The 16,664-nt window shown below is 47.3% G+C and overlaps 1 protein-coding gene across 1 annotated transcript in view; it reads right to left on the minus strand.

Moving 5' to 3' along the window:
- Positions 1-3,330: 3,330 nt before the first annotated feature.
- The window catches only part of COQ10B (coenzyme Q10B), a 71,648-nt gene continuing 58,314 nt past the window's right edge, over positions 3,331-16,664 (minus strand). The window contains exon 5 of the mRNA XM_085648747.1: positions 3,331-4,847. Within this exon, the coding sequence (XP_085504873.1) occupies positions 4,680-4,847 (168 nt within the window). The 3' untranslated portion in view covers positions 3,331-4,679. The remainder of the gene's footprint in view (positions 4,848-16,664) is intronic.

Consider the following 16,664-nt stretch of genomic DNA (forward strand, 5'->3'; position numbering starts at 1 on the left):
CCACTCTGGGAGGGAACTAGGCTGAAAGATTGGAAAATTGAGTGGCTTTAGGCATTGGGACCTAATAGGGATCTCTAAAATTGTCAATGTCCTGGAACATGGAGTGTTGGCCTCTTTCCACATGCTCCAAGCTAGATATCAACTACATGACACTCAGACATACGCGTACCTTCGTTTGCAACATGCTTGGGTGGCAGAGGGGGTTGGATGGTACAACGCTACCGGAAAATGCCCCGCTAGAAGGTAGTCTCCTCCAAGAGGAAATCCCAGCAAAAGCTATTTCCTTTACCTGCAAAACATTACTTAATAACCTGCCCAATAGACTGGGCCCACTTTGTGCAAAATGGGAAACTGTCACCAGTAAGTTTGAGGATATTGATTGGGAGGCCACCCTCATGCATCCACGTGAAGGGACAATAAAATTAAGGTTACGCCTCATCCAATACAAAATATTACAGCGCACATATTTTTATAGTCAAATTGCATACAATAGGAAGGGCCTGGGGTGTCTTCAATGTCATACTGAGCCTGGGACGTTTATACATACCCTCTGGGGGTGCACTGAAATACAGACCTATTGGGATCAATTGTGAGGCGCTCAATCGTATATTGGAAGTCCAAATAGAACTGGAGCCACGATTTCTCCTTTTGGGAATTCCAACAGAGGTAGACATCCCAAGGCGCAAACTTGGGGTTGGTAGTAGCCAAACAGGATATAGCTAAATACCCACTATTACCGAATGGAGGGCAAGTCTCAACTTCTACATGGCTGCGGAATAGGTGGTATATAGGGCCCGGGCTGTCCTAAAAAGGTACAGAAAATTTGGGCCCCATGGATTAAATATTATGGTCTGGAGGGAGAGGAGGAGGGCGGAATTCTGTCGTCATAAGGACCCGGGGTAGAGCCTTGACAGATACACTGTTTGTTCCAAGTATGTGTAACCATGTGAACTGTACTACTGCCTCTGACTTCTCTATGCCCCTAGTCAGTTTGCACAGATGTCTAGATTCGACCAAGATAGTCACTCGGTTATATGCTTACCCTACATGGACAATGTGGAAGGCTATGCAATGTGTATTCATGCTTTGTTATGTTTTGTTTTATTTGGAAAACGCAATAATACAAATATAATAAATGGACCTTTAACTCTTGCTTTATTTAGAAGGGTATCTCTGTTACTAAAGTGTAAGAATCTTGCCACCACCAGGTGGAGCAGTCGACCTGGCATGGGTTGACAGGCAGGGACCCGATGGGTCCTTTTGAGAGTATAAAAATCAGGGCGATCCTCTGGGGCCACCACTGTGCGGAACAAGGTTTCAAAGAAGGGCAGCATGTCATTTGTCCTCTTTCCCCCTGGCAGACCAACCAACCACCCAAATATTGTTCCTCCTGTTGTGACCTTGGGCATCATCTGCCATGCGTTCTAGAGTACAAACCTGATCCATGAGCTCCTAGACTGTATGAGCCAGCGCTTGTTTCATAAGTTGGAGATCCGCAATGGAAGTTTCCGCAATGCCCACTCTCTCCACCAATTTACTGTGTTCAGTACGAAGCAACCCCAGGCCTACTGATACAGTGCCAATATCCTGGTGGAGAGTAGACTCAGTATCCGCGATGGCCTCTAATATCTTTGCCAATTGATGTTGAACTGGGTTGGTTCCCACTGGGGCTTCTGGCCAGGAAAGTCCTCTCCTTGGTCTGTAGCCACTCCAGTCGTCCTTACCCTGGGCTTCCCAAAGTCCAACTGTGTAGTCTATCCATACGTTTCCATGGTTGGCACCTCAGGGTTAAGATCAGAAGTATCTGGTTGCTGGTGTTCTAATGTACCCAGTCCCCATTCCCGTACCCACCAATTGTGCAACTAGAAATAAGCAGGTAGCCTACTGTGGCAAGAGATTCAGGCCAATGGCAGGGAGGCAGTGTATGGCCAGCTCCCGAACACCAGTTCCCTCCACTATCCAGGCATCCCACCACGATCCGTGAGGGGGGGGGACCTACTTCCAGGAGCCAGGCAGGCCCGCCTCACCGCTCCAGACAGGTGCATGCTGCAGGCCAAAAGAAGGCAAGGTTGGGATCAATCAGCAAGCCAGTCAAGCTGGGCCTGCTGTGTCAGTGCCTTCTGCTGTGGCTTCTCCACCCCAGCCACCCTCCAGATTCAACAACCCTCAGGACTCAGCCCTCCATGGGCCTGGTTAAGGCCACAGTTCTAAGCTTCCCTGCAAAAACTGGGGTTGGCCTGGAGGGGGCAAGCATAGGGAAGAGGGCCACCTACGACTCACCCATTCACAAAGTAGCCTCCAAGTCACCACTGGGCCCCGGTTCAGGGCCCAAATGCTCACAGGCTCTGCATATTCCTAAAACGTCCCCGCAAGTGCCTAACTCCAGGGGTGCAAAGACTCCCTGTGCCACAGCTCTAGAGGGTTCCTATGAGCAGGGAGCAGCTGCTTGCTCCCACATTGGAGCCTCTAGCAGAGTATCACCCAAGTCCTACAGCCCACCAGAGTATAGCAGGGAGTCACAATCCAAAAAGCCTGGAGTCTCAGCAGACAGATCAGCTTTCGCCACCTCCGACCTGGACCTCCGTGGCCTACCAGTAGCTCACCCGCAGAAGCAGCCAGCAGAGGCCTGTGTCGCATCGAACCAAGAGGGGCCGCACCAAGCCGGGGCATCACCTCAGCCTCGCCGGCAGTCACAGGGAGACAGGTGCAGGCGGGGCCTCAGCGGTCTCATCCTGCTCGCGTTAGTAGCCGAGGTCCTCAGTGACACAGCAATGCCAACGGCTGTCTGGCAAACTCAGCTCTCTCCACGGGCCATGCGGTGTCAGAATTGGGGCATGGCTATCCCCAGTTCCTCCTGGGGGGCACCGGTCCTCCACTGCCCACCACCTGCACCCAGCCACCCAAGGTTCCACGGCTGTTCATCTTCTAGGGTGGTACAGTTCCACCATATGGGCCCACCAGGTTGGTCGCTGCGGCTCGTCACTGATCATAGGCCTGCAGCAGCTGCCGTATCAGTTTTCATGGCTCCGATTCTCCTTTATGGCAGCCCTACATGTTCTAGAGGGGAGCTATAGTATGTACGATTCTCGTCACCCTCTCCACTGCCAGAAGTCGCAAGATCATGGTCGGGCCGGTGGGGAGCAGCAGGCTCATGCGTCCGCCATTCTTGGCTTCAAAGCCACGCCCCCAAAATGGTGTAACTGAACTAAAAAAAAAATATATATAAACAAAAATTCTAAAACAATGATTGCTTAAAGATTACAGTTAACATAATCAGAGAGCACCAGCCTAGAAAAACAAACATTTCACAAAAAGAAAAAAACACTTAAATACACTTTTTAAATAGATTTTTATTGCTTTAAAAACACTCAAATCTATTTTTTATTTTGTGGGCGATAAAAAATATGAGGAAAAAGGTTTGGCTCACGCAAATTGTTTAGAAAGTTTGAAATGTAGTTACAAAAGAAAAAAAAGAAGCATTCCTCATAAAACAAATTAACTTCTTGAAGTTAATTGATAACTCAACCATTCCCTTTAATGTCAGACGATAAGCACCAATGTTTTGGTGGAAGCTCTGGACCACTACGAATAAACTGCTTCCATTCCACGTAATATGTTCATTATGATGAATCATCTGCTTAAAAAAAAAAAAGTACTCACTGCACGTCAAGGCCTATCACAAGAGAAAATAAAGCGAGGTTGGGCAAATCAAAAGGCTTCTGGCGTTGGGTAGAAGCGTTACTTTGACAAAAGATGCGTATATTTATTATATTTGTAACCTCTTTCACAGCTGCAACACACAAGGGCCATCACATTGGCAAACTGTAAAATCCTGATATATAAAGTATTATGTAAAACAAAACTAAAAACTTCAAGCACATACGTAACATTAACTGGTCAGTTTTAGTGAGATGCTTTGATCTCCAGTTCAAGGTTTTTTTTCCCCCCCTTTCAATAAATGCAAAGCGCATTTTCCGACATTACCATATTCCCGTAAGAAGGTATTCCGACCGTCTGGCATAACTAATAATCAAGGAGATTAGTGAATTACAGTCGCTCCTTCAGAGAACCCCGGGACATGTCAGTGCATAAAGAGAAGTAGAGAGGTGCATCCGTAAACATCTGTTCTTCTGATGGCTCACTGCTCACATGTAGTCTAGCATTTATCAACACAAAGCCATTAAAACGCACAGATAATAAATAGGAGCATATTAAGAATCTAAATTCTAATAACTTAAAATTAGTACATCATCAAGTAGGCAAAAGGGTTTTGATAACTATTACAGTTACTGTAACAAAGGCAGTAAGTTTCTTGAGAAGAATTCAAGTGAATAGCCAAATTTTAAATTTGGCAAAATTACAGAGAAGAATGTGTTAAATCTTAACTCGCAGTATATAAGTAGCTGCCACAATTTTACAACTGCATGCACGAAGCCAATGCAGTTATATACACACAAAAACATGTGACATTTCTTAATCTAAAATACATTTGTACATGGTGCATAATATATCTGTGCATGTGCTTGGTTTTTACAACCAATGATAAGCTATAAACAAACTATAATCATATAAAAAGTAATCCCCCCGCAAGGTGTGTGAACGCCTAAAGAAACAAAAGTTCATATAAATACAGTATTTAGATATGACTGATATAGACAAGTTCAGTTTTTCATCAAGCTTCACGTGTGGTGCACTTCATGATGCATTAATTCACGTGGGATTACAGTCTCTGGGCCATAGAGTTTGGATGCTCTTCTTTCAAAGGCTGTGACCATCTGTTTAACAACCTCATCAAAAAATACGGTAGCTAGTTGAGAGTGTATTAATGACCGGAATTCAAACGAGACCTGTTGGTGTGAAAAAAGAAAGATTAGGGGTCCAGTACTCAATTTATATTGTACAGGTGAATGTACACAAATTAATTTACAGAAAAAAACAAAGGTTAAAGTAATGTTATAGTTAGGTGAATATGTCAATGATAACTTAAGTTTTGAATAAATGTATTTTTTTTTTTTTTTTAAACACACTGAAATCCACCAACTCCTTATCATAGCTAACTAGAACTTGCACCCCCACCATGCACATCGCATCACTCATGACATGTTCTATGACATTTATGACATCACGGATTACTTTCAATAGGTGTGCTAGTTTATTTTATAGTTTACAAAGTAGTGGGTAACTATCATATTACTTTCCTACCTTATTTTGTCCAGACTATGAGCAGCTAATGAGTGCAAGTGTTTACAAAACGCATGTGCTTCTAATGCATCATGGCTGTGTAGAGGTATTAAACAGGTTATACATTCTTCCCTCTCCCTGAGCCTACTTTAGCCCCAAGAAACCCATCCTGCAGGGAGTTTTTTTTTCCTCAAAGGGGGAAGGGAGGTCAGTGTGCCCCCCAACCTTTTAAGGCCCCAGAGACCCTATCCCCTGGAGTCTCATTACATTATAAAAGGTGAGGAGGGGCTGTGTGCTCCGCCCCCTTCCTCGAGCCTTAGAAGTGCCTGAGGATCCCATTCCCTGTGCAAAGTAATTAATAATGGAAAGGGGCACGCATATACCCCCTCCTGAGCCCAAGGGAGTCCTTCCCCAGGGCCAACATTTAAATAAAAGTGGAGGGGGCCGACGCGACCCATCTTGTTGAGCCACATGGCCCAATTTACACATTATGGGGAGGTCAAGAAACCCCCTTCCTAGGCCATATTTAGCCCTGGGGATGCTATCCTCCTGGGACTCTATGTATTCATTAGGGGAGTGTGTCATAAACCCCCTTCCTTAAAAGGTTTCCGCCCCAGGGACCCCAACCCCCCCGGCCCAATTAACCCAATATACGGAGAGAGGACACACGGCTCCCCTCAGTGAGCTATTATAGGCCCCGGGGGATATCCCACTCCTGGGCCGCATTCCTTAAGGGCAGGGGGACCACAAGGCCCCCCCTCCCATGGCCCCGGGGCAGAAATGCACCAAAAAAGGGAAGGGGGCCATGAGACTTCGAAAAGACACTGGGGACCCCATCTCCCTAGCATGCTAACTGTAGAAAGAGGCAGTTGGGTGACAACCCCCTCCCCTCTGAGTATTTTTGGCCTTGGGGCTGGCTCACATTCTATGTCCCGGGGAGCCCACCCCCAGGACACAGCGGTATCTATTCCTGCGGAGGCAGGGAAACTTGTTTGCTCCCGCCTGGCGTAGTATTTACAACACACCCGCCACATGGGAACAGACACAATCTGCTTCAAGTGGGCAGGAGCTTTGAAAAAGCTTTCGCCACTTTGGAGCAGATTTGTGTTCCGTTGAGGAACAGAACATGCTGCTCCCTCCGGGTGAGAGCAATAGCTTGAGCGGTTTTCCTGCCTCTATCAGTGCGATCAGGAAAAACATAATTCAAGTATGCTCCCTTTCCAAATTTTTGTGGTTGCAATCTATTTGCAGTTTGATGTGGAAACAGGTGTGAAACACATGGGCTCTCTCAGAAATCTAGTAACTGAGTAAAACAGACAAAATTCGGAGCTCAGCATGTGGTCAATTGCATAGATTCCTCAAGGTTTTCCCAAAGAAACTAATCGTTGAAATAAAAAATAATGAAATCAAGTGGGGAAAAAATAGGGATTGGGGATAATGTTTTCATCTGTCATTTTTTGTCATAATGGGTGAGTTACAATAGCAATATACGGTTAAGTCCGACTGACCCTTCTGGATATGGTGGTTGGTATGTAGGGTTTGAAGGTTCTCCAAAAAGACGCGCTACTCAGATCCAACAACCGAACAGAGGCATAAATGATTTTTCGTGTTGTACCGACTATACAGCCATTTCCATGGTTACATTTAACCCCTTTGCTGCCTTGCCTGGCCTCCCCCCCCTCACGTGCGTCGCCCCCCCCCCCACCCAACATCATGGGGATTCTAAAGGTTCCCAGGGTTTCTGGATCCCAGAAATTACCCAAAATACAGCAATTTTTTTTGGTGTGTGGGGGTGGGGGGGGGGGGGGGGGGAGAATGGGGAAAAAAGGGCTACAGATGAAAGCGTCTGGTTTTTTCCGCTGCAAATGGTATCAAAAAAGGGTTTGTGGTGCTGAAATCACCATCTTCCCAGCTTTCAGGGACAAGCAGACTTGTCAGAAAACCAAAGTGTTTTACACAATTTTGGCATTTTTCTGTGACCTAGCCTATTTTTGCTATGCTTTGTGCTTACAACCTCCTTCCAGTTAAGGGTAGAAATGGGTATGTAAGCAATAACGGATCCTGGAAAGCTATACATTTTAGAAAGTAGACAAAATTCTGAATTCGGCAAGGGGTCATTGGTGTATATTCTTCAAGGTTTCTTTATAGAAACCAACTGTTAAATATAGGAAAAATTGAAAATTAGTTGGAAAAAAAAAAAAGACAGCTATTTGTGACCACGTTTTCACCTGCAACTTATTCTAATTGTGACAGCTGTTTGAAAACAATATACCGTTATATCCACTAGACCTTTCTGGTTGTGGGGATATATAGGACTTGAGGGTTCACCAAGAACCCGACAAATCCAGAGCCAATAACTGAGCAGCGTCGTGCAATGTGTTTTTTTTTTTAAACAATTTTTATTAACAGTAATTGTACACCTTTTGTCAATACAGGCTTCACTCTCAAGACAGTTTGCAATCAGATTGTTCAAGTTGTAACATTCTTAATAGTACAGTTATGCGCAACCTTTTCATACACCTCATGTTGCATCGTAGAGCTTTTCCCATTCCCTGGTTCCACCATCCCTTATAGTGTAATGATGCCCATATTCTATTCGCTCAGTTCTGACTGAGTCCGGCAGAGGGGGTTCACATATATTACCCCAGAATGTATTCCATTTTCCCCAAACCCGCTGCCATTTCCGGGGGCAACCCCTGTTAAAAAATACCACCTTTTCCGCAATCATGGCACCATCCAGGTCACACCACCACGCGTGGGAGGGGGGGGGGGTTGACTGCGCCCCCCCAGTGTTGTGCAATATTCCTCTTTGCTAATGCTAGTCCCATGGCCACCCAGGTTTGGTCGGCGTGGTTAAGATCGGTAGCGTCCCACACATTCAGCAAACACATCAGGGGGGGACATCGTGACCGGTAACCAGGGATACCGTTGCCATAACCTCCCTCCAGTATATAGTGATGTCAGGGCAGTCCCATATGGTAGGATAGAAGGTGCCCTGGAGGCCGCACCCTCATAGGCAGAGCGGAGTATCTGCCCTCCCTATTTTATGAAGTGTGGATCTAGTGTAGTATATCCGGTGTAGTATTTTAAGTTGCACCAGCTTTAGTTTGGATGGGATCGCCACCTCCCGCAGTGCCACCAGCGCCTCCTGCCACTCTTGTTCGTCCATTTCCCCCACCTCTGCCTCCCAGTTCCTTTTAAGGATCCCTGTGGGGTCTTTTTGATGGTTCACCAGTTTACGATATGTCAACGATATAGCTTTCTTGGCTAGGTGGTCTGTGAGCAAACAATCCTCAAGTGGGGAGGATTCGGGTAGGACAGTCCCCTTAGGTATGGCTTTCCTTAGTGCATTTTGTATTTGCAGAAATCTGAAACGCTCAGGCCGTTCCATCCGATACTCTGTCTGCAACTGCTCAAACAGGATCACCCCACCCAGTTTCCAGAGGTCTCCGACCCTGGACATGCCCATGAGGTACCACCCCGCAAATCCTTTACTTAGGTGTATCATGTCTATCTTGGGGGAGACCCACAGCGGCATCTGCTGAGTGATCACCCCCTCCCAACCCAGCCTGCGCTGCGCCGTGTACCATATCTGTACGGTGTGTGCTGTGGGGCCTGTTAGCTTATTTTTCCAGGATTTATCGTACAAGGCTCGGAGGACTCCCTTCAATCCCAGCATGTGCCTATCCATTCGTAGAGCCGGGTCGTCTTGTGGTGCGTGTAGCCATTGATTAATTATAATGAGCTGGGAGGCCCAATAGTATAGACGTATGTTGGGCAGGGCGATTCCACCATCATACCAACTCCGCACCAGTTTACAGAGAGCTATGCGGTGAGGCTTACCCTCCCACAGCAGACAGCCCACCTCCGCCTCCACTGATTTAAAGTAGGAGTCTGGGATCGATATGGGCGTGTTTTGCAGTGCGTAGAGGAATCGAGGAAAAGCCATCATTTTGAACAAAGCTGCTCTCCCTAGTAACGTCAGTGGAAGGGAGTGCCAGTGCTTGACATCGCTTCGTAGTCTTCTCAGGGGCGGAAGTAGGTGCGTTCAAAGAATAGTGCCGGATCAGGTGTGATGTTTAGGACGAGATATTTGAAACCATCCTCTGCCACTGATATCGTCACTCCTCTGGGTAACTGTGGTGTGGGTCCATGTAAGACGTAAAGCACTGATTTCGCCCAGTTGATCGAGTAACCGGAGAGTCTACCATAGGATTCGTAAATGTCAGTAGGCTACCTATGGACCGCTCCGGTCGCGTCAGGTATACCAAGATATCATCCGCGTATAGCGAGATACAGTCGTCCCAGCTCTCCGTCCACTTTAGTCCTGTTATAACTGGATCCTGCCTTATCCATGCCGCCAACGGTTCCAGCACCAGGGGGAATAGCAGTGGGGAGAGAGGGCACCCTTGTCTAGTCACCCGTCCCAGCGCAAAGTCTCCTGATAGTCGTCCGTTCACTGCCACCTGCGCCAGAGGTCCTGTATATAGCAACTGCACCCATGCACAAAATTTGGGCCCGAAACCCAAACGCGCAAGCACTGCAAAGACAAAGGGCCACTCCACTCGGTCAAAAGCCATACTTGCATCCAGCGAGATAACTGCATCCTCGTGGATGTAGGGCCCACTGGCCAGTATGCCGTGCAATCATCTAATATTCATTGCCGTGTTTCGCCCTGGCATAAAGCCTGATTGGTCTGGGTGAATGAGTGCCCGTAAATGAGGCTGTATACAGGTCGCTAGTACTGCAATGTTTTTTTTTATTATGTTCCAGGTATATAGCAATTAATTTGGGAAAATATATACATGGAAAAATCGGTACGAAAGACACCTACGTATTTCTGAAATTGGAACAAAATACAGAGTTTAGAAACAGTAGATATTTGCAAATTTCTGAAGTTGTGAGTACCCATACTAGCATGAGACTTGTAGGTCATTTTTCAAAATGACTTTTTTTTGTTTTACATATTGTCTTTCATTTGGAAGGCAGAAATGCATCGAAAGTCAATAGGTAATAACAGTTGCTCTACAATTCTGTTACCCCAAGTCTCCCGATAAAAATGGTACCTCACTTGTGTGGGTAGGCCTAGTGCCCGCAACAAGAAACGGTCGAAAACGCAACATGGACACTTTATTTTTACAGTGAAAACTGACCGTTTTTTGGAAAGTGCCTAGCTGTAGATTTTGAACCCTTTCTCTGCCGGCACCTAGGGAAAACCTAGCAAACCTATACATTTTTGAAAACTAGACACCCAGGGGAATCCAGGATGGGGTGACTTGTGTGGCTCTCACCAGGTTCTGTTACCTAGACTCACTTGCAAACCTCAATTTAAAAAAAAACAAATTTTCCTGACATTTCTGTGGTGGGTAAGAAAATTATGGGGAATCCACGCAAGCCATACCTCCCTGGAATACCCCGGGTGTCTAGTTTTCAGAAATGTGTGCGTTTGGTAGGTTTCCCTAGATGGCTGCTGAGCCTGGGGCCAGAAACTCATGGGACCCCCTTGAAAACCAGGTTTGTTTGTGATAGGTAATTTTGATGTCGCCTCACTAGGTTTTGGGACCTTGCCTGTCGCGAGTCGTTGACCCACCCACGCGAGTGAGGTACCATTTTGATCGGTAGACCTCGGGGAATGCGGTGTAGAAGTAAATTTGTGGATCCACGCCGATTCCAGAACGTTCCCACAGCAGAATTGGGAGGAAAATGTTTTATTTTACGAAGTTTGTGGTTTGCAAGGGATTCTGGGTAACAGAACCTGGTGAGACCCACAAGTCACCCCATCCTGGATTCCCCTGGGTGTATAGTTTTCAAAAATGTACAGGTTTGCTAGGTTTCCCTATGAGCCGGCTGCGCTCGGGCCCAAAATACACAGGAAGGCACATTGCTAAAAATAAGTCTGTGCCTTGTGGGCTTTCTGCTGCCCAGGGGGAGTGGGGGGGGGGGGTAGAAAGACTGCAATTTATTTCGGGGTGGGAGCATTAGTATACCCATTCCGGGCAGCCCCCATGCATAAAAAAGCCAGAGTAATCACTGGCACATAGTGGGCTTTCTGACCCCCCCCCCCCCCCCCCCCCCCCCACACCCGGGGGCAGATCGGGGCTACTGCCCACCCAGATACAGAAAGACTGGAATTTCTCGGGGAGGGGGGGGGGGGGGATTGGGGGTTATTGTCATGCCAATTTTGGGCAGCCCCCACCCCGATATGAATACAAAAAAAATCCCTGGTTTCTAGTGGGCTTTCTGGGGGAGGAGGTGGGGCAGAAAGACTCTTTTTGGTAGGGGTGTGACTGGCATTAACATGCGCATTTTAGGCAGCCCCCACCCCAATTTCAATTTGTCAAAACAAATCCCTGGCGTCTAGTGGGCTTTTTGCCCTCGGTAGGGGGGGGGGGGGGGGGCAGTAATTTTATGGGGTGGGGAGGCTGTAATTTTGGTGGGGGGGGGGGGGTTGGGGCATTGGCATGTCTGTTTTGGACAGCCCCCTCCCAAGTAAAATTACGGGGGGAAAAATCCCTGGTGCTAGTGTGGCAGAAAGACTAATTTGTTTGGGGGGGGGGGGGGGGTGTTGGTTAATGCGCAAGCCCGTTTTGGCCAGCCCCGACCCTAATTTTAATTTGCCCAAAATAAATCCCTGGCGTCTAGTGAGCTTTTTGCCCCCCTCCCCCAGGGGAGGGGGGGGCGTGAAATTGGGGGCTACTGCCCTCCCCCCCCCCCCCCCCCCCCCCAAGGGGGGAGAAAGGCTATAATGGTGGGGGCACTGGCATTCACGTTTTGGGCAGCCCCCACCCTAAGTAAATTTTTGTATAGTAAGTGGGATTTCTGCCCACCCAGGGGGTCAGATTGGGGGCTACTGGTGTGCCCAAAACGCAATGGGCGGAGCAAAATCCCTTGCCCAAAGGGCAGCTCCAGGGGGACGCTCCCCTTTCCAATTATACCTCTCCCATCTAGCCCCACAAGCACCGAAACGGAGAAACTGAAACCAAGTTTGTTTCGATTTTGTTGCAATGACGATCACGCCCATGCGCGCAATTGTCATTACAGTGAAATCCCAAAATATGCCTGGGGAGGTTGGGGGAAGCTCTTCCCCACCTCCCCAGGCAAAAAAAAAAAAAAGGGAAATCCATCTGCTGTCTGCAGCAGAGTGATTTCCTGAGCACGTGCTCATGACGGAATGTAAAAAAAGGTGCTCTACTACGTATATTGTTAAATCAGTCAGTACCCGTTAAAGCGATTCGCCTAGAGCCATCTATAGATAGCGTGCATGCAAAAGCCATAAGGTATGTCCTGAAATCAGAAACTTTTCAGAGACGATGCACCCCAGCATACTTTTAATAAGAACTTAAATACTGCACTAATTCAGTCTGGTTGAAAAGTTGCACTATTGAAATCTATGACCGCTTTACATCTGAAGCTTTATCTAAAGAACCTGACCTCAAGAATAAGCTAGGAGCTAGATTTAGACCATTGTTCTCAGTTAAAACACTATGCACACTTTGCAGCTAGTCAACAATATAAAACACCACAAAAGTATATACGTTTTTCATTAGAGCATAGGGTCAGGCGTACCATAATTTTAATAAGGCTAGGGATTCTACCCTTAAAGAATGTGACCTTTAAATGGGACAAATCGGATAATTCTACAGAAACTTGTGATATATGTAATGGAGGACAGCATGATCTCGTGGTAGAGGCCCGGCGCCGGCATACAAGGCCTATTTGTTTGAAACATAACCTCAGATCTGCAAGAAGTTTAATTGAGTTTTGTAAATCTCTGCCATGTGAATTTACTTGTTATAACTTGTATAAGCTTTTTAAACGTAGTTTAAAATGGTTTTAATATTGAATAATACAACTGTTTTATCATTTTCTAATCATGTATTTGATGAGCCCAATTGAGGTCTAAATCAAATTCAATAAAATTCAATTAAAATTCAGTACCGGTAATGAATTCATGTAGATGTTGAAAAGCATGGGCGCGATGATAGAGCCTTGAGGGACCCCTGCTTTTGTGGAGTATGGTTTGGACGAGAAAGGTGGGGTATGGATGACATTAGTTGTGTTTCGAAGGTAGGCTGCGATCCAGTCTAGAGCAGTTCCCTCTATGCCGGCTTCGTAGAGTGTTTCAGAGCGTCCTGGTCAACCGTGTCAAAGGCAGCGGGGAGGTCCAAGACTAGTAGCGCAGCAACCCCGTTGCGGTCAAGTGTGCTCTTCAGGTCATCTCAGATGGCAAGGAGGGAAAATTCTGTGCCTCTTCCCGGATGGGATCCTGTTTGGAAGTCTGAAAGTATGGCACTCTTCAATGAATTGTGACATCCGATATATCCCCTGGTACAAGCTGTACCCCACTGCCCAATAAGACTGGGTAAAGTCAACATCTCCTGGAGCCCCCAGGCGGTCCGATACCTGGGAGTCCGGCTATATTACACGCCTCAGGACATCTACGAGGGCAATTACCGCAGGGCGATGGCTCGCATTAGATCCTACATGCACTTTTGGAAAGATCTCCCACTGGCTGTCACGGGGAAAATAGCAGTCGCTAAAATGATCCTCGTTCCGCGGCTATTATATTCCTTCTCTAATCTTCCGGTGGTCCCCCCCACGCTCCTTTTTTAGAGAGCTTGACACCCTCCTTGGGACCCTCATATGGGGATCTGGACGCAGGCGCATTGCCCTCGCCAAGCTGCCCCTCTATCGGGGGGGGGGGGGGGGGGGGACTAGCTGCCCCATCCTTAGAGGCATACTTTCTAGCCGCCCAATTGCAATGGGTATCACGTTGGACAGTGGGCCGGGCACAGGGGGAACTGTTCACAACAGCCGGGCAAATCCAGATCCCAGTCATCAACCGACTGCTACTGCCAGGGGCGATGCCACCCCAGACTACTCCAGGTGATGACCGCACATTTCTGCCTGACGCATCCACAGAATGGACAGCGCGGCACCCCTGTACTCCTCTCCTGCCACTGTTGGGTTTTCCCAAGGGTCGGGCACACTACACAGAGCGTATACTCCACACATGGACTGAACTTTCATTGACAGACGTGGGCACACTATACCTCAACGGACAGCTACAGACCTTCAAGACACTCATGGAAGAATTCGACCTTCCTAGAGGACAATTTCTCTTATATAGGCAGCTTATGGAAGACCGCTGCAAATTGTGGCATACAATAGATACTGAACCTCCCACGCACCCGGCACTTCACGTGTTACTGCAGATGGGCCCCGGGCGCCACTTAGATATATAAAGCCATACGGACCCTTAAGCAACCCACCCTTGCAGCCCTCCTGGAAAAATGGGTAACTGACTTTCGTGGGCCACTTCATGATAAGGAATGGGTTCGCGCCTTAGAATTCCCCAAAAAAGTGTCCCGTAACGATCGCTTTAAAAACATACAGCTTTACATTCTGCACCCGGCATACCTTACTCGCGAAAAACTACAAAAGTACTTCCCCCGATAGCTCCTTCACTTGTCCCAGATGTCCAGAGCCCAATGTCTCATTCCAGCACATGCTATGGGATTGTCCAACGCTACGCAACTACTTGGACACAGTTCACACCACTCTCAGGACAGTCACGGGAATCCCAGACCTATACACATGGGAGGCTAGCACTGTCTGCAAACTCTGCAAAAACATGAAAGTGGAAATGTGCTTTGCGTCCTTGGTCCTCCTACTGGCTAAACGATGCATAACCATGCATTGGAAAGCACTGGAAGGTACCCCTCTAGCGGCATGGGTGGGAGCAGTTAAGTGGTGCACAGCAGAAGAGGAAGTGCTCCGTTCAAAGGAGGTTAAGGGAACCGTAAGCATCCGATCTCTATGCCATGGGCCATGATACTCCATTCCTTTATACAGGAAACACTGACGGCGCCGGGGTCTCCAACTACCAGTTCTCCTAGGGCACACACGACCTCTGCGGCAACTCAGGGTAACTCTGTGGGGCCAGATGCCCGGTGAGTTACAACGGCCAAACACGAGTGGGCCATAGCTACACTACCACATATGTGACCCCCCCTCACCTGCGCATGCCTAACTAGCCACCATATCATACTGCAACATTCAGGCGGCTACCACCAAAGGGAGCAATATAAGACAGTGTACCCCAGTTCTACCTCCCGAGTTTAAGTTCATATTACTAGTGACACAAAACAACCCTTACGACATAGTGCTAACAGAGAGTACGTCTCACTTCCCTACACACAACGTAGACTGCCTTACACGAAGGCCGATACTACCTCACCACTTGCTCCTAAAAAATATCACCAATTCTGGGACTGTACAGGAGGCTTTCAACCACGATGTTAATCGGCCTCATGTTAAGGTGTGAAATGTATGTGATATATCTTATGCCACTGTCGCCAATACTGATAGATGTACTTAAAGAAAATGCCAATAAAAAGGTTTAAAATAAAAAATGAATTGTGACATCTGGGCAAACGCTGCTCTTTCTATCAGTACGCCCAGGAAAGGTCCATTTGTAATGGGTCTGTAGTTGTCAGGGTTCAGCGGGTTCACGTTTGTTTTCTTCAGTTAAGGGCGTATGTGTGACTCTGAGTTCTGGAAATATTCCAGTGGTTAAGGAATCGTTGATGATTCTTCTTACTGGAGTGGCAGAGGTTGTTAGAAGAATTTACTTGAATGTTTTAGGAGGACACTGGTCAGAAAGGTACAAAGCACCTTGTCTTAATAAATCCACACTGATGCCATTGTTAGATTTATTATGATACACCCCAAGAGGGCACCTAAAAAGTGCCCCCTGAAAACCTACTAGTCCTCAAGTGTGCTGGCTTACTTGGATTGAGCAGCCTGCCACTACAGACTAGTTTCTAGTGCTTTGAGGACAGGAATAATCCCCGATTTCGACAAAGGTGTCCACACCTCCTCCTGCAGGATAGCTAGTGACTCTGCATACCAAGGCCAGGGATTTCAAAGCCCCTGCTACCTTAGATATGCAACCTCAGCTTCCCTCAGACCTGGGAGATCCCATACCCTAACCAGAGGCCCATTTTGCACCAGGACAGACAGCAAATTAGCTATGGAAGAAGGCATGGTGCACTACCAGGCCAGTCACAACCCTAAGTGGACTGCCTGATGTGCCCTATAACAGAAGGATTCCATCAGCTTGATTTTGGTCGAAGTAGGAAGTCTGGGACAGTGTTATGCCCAGAGCCACTGGAAATATGCGGCAGAAGAGGGCCAAATTATGCATCTGGGTTGAGTAAATTATGCGTCTGGAAAAAGTAAATTATGCAGCATAATGTGGAACATTTCTTAATGGTATTGCTTCATTATTTTATCATTTTTACATTTTGTAATACTTTTTGGGCTTGGCTGCATCTCATGAGCAGTCCAGCTTTGCAAAGGGCCTTCAACCACGTGGCAGCCGACGGAATGGTTCCATGCCATGCCATAATTGGGTTTTTAAAGGTAAAGGTGAGGTACAGATCATCCCAATGCATTTGGGGCATGATAATGCCCTTCTT

This window comes from Triturus cristatus, chromosome 3_2 (assembly GCF_964204655.1).
Source record: "Triturus cristatus chromosome 3_2, aTriCri1.1, whole genome shotgun sequence".
Taxonomy (NCBI): Eukaryota; Metazoa; Chordata; class Amphibia; order Caudata; family Salamandridae; genus Triturus; species Triturus cristatus.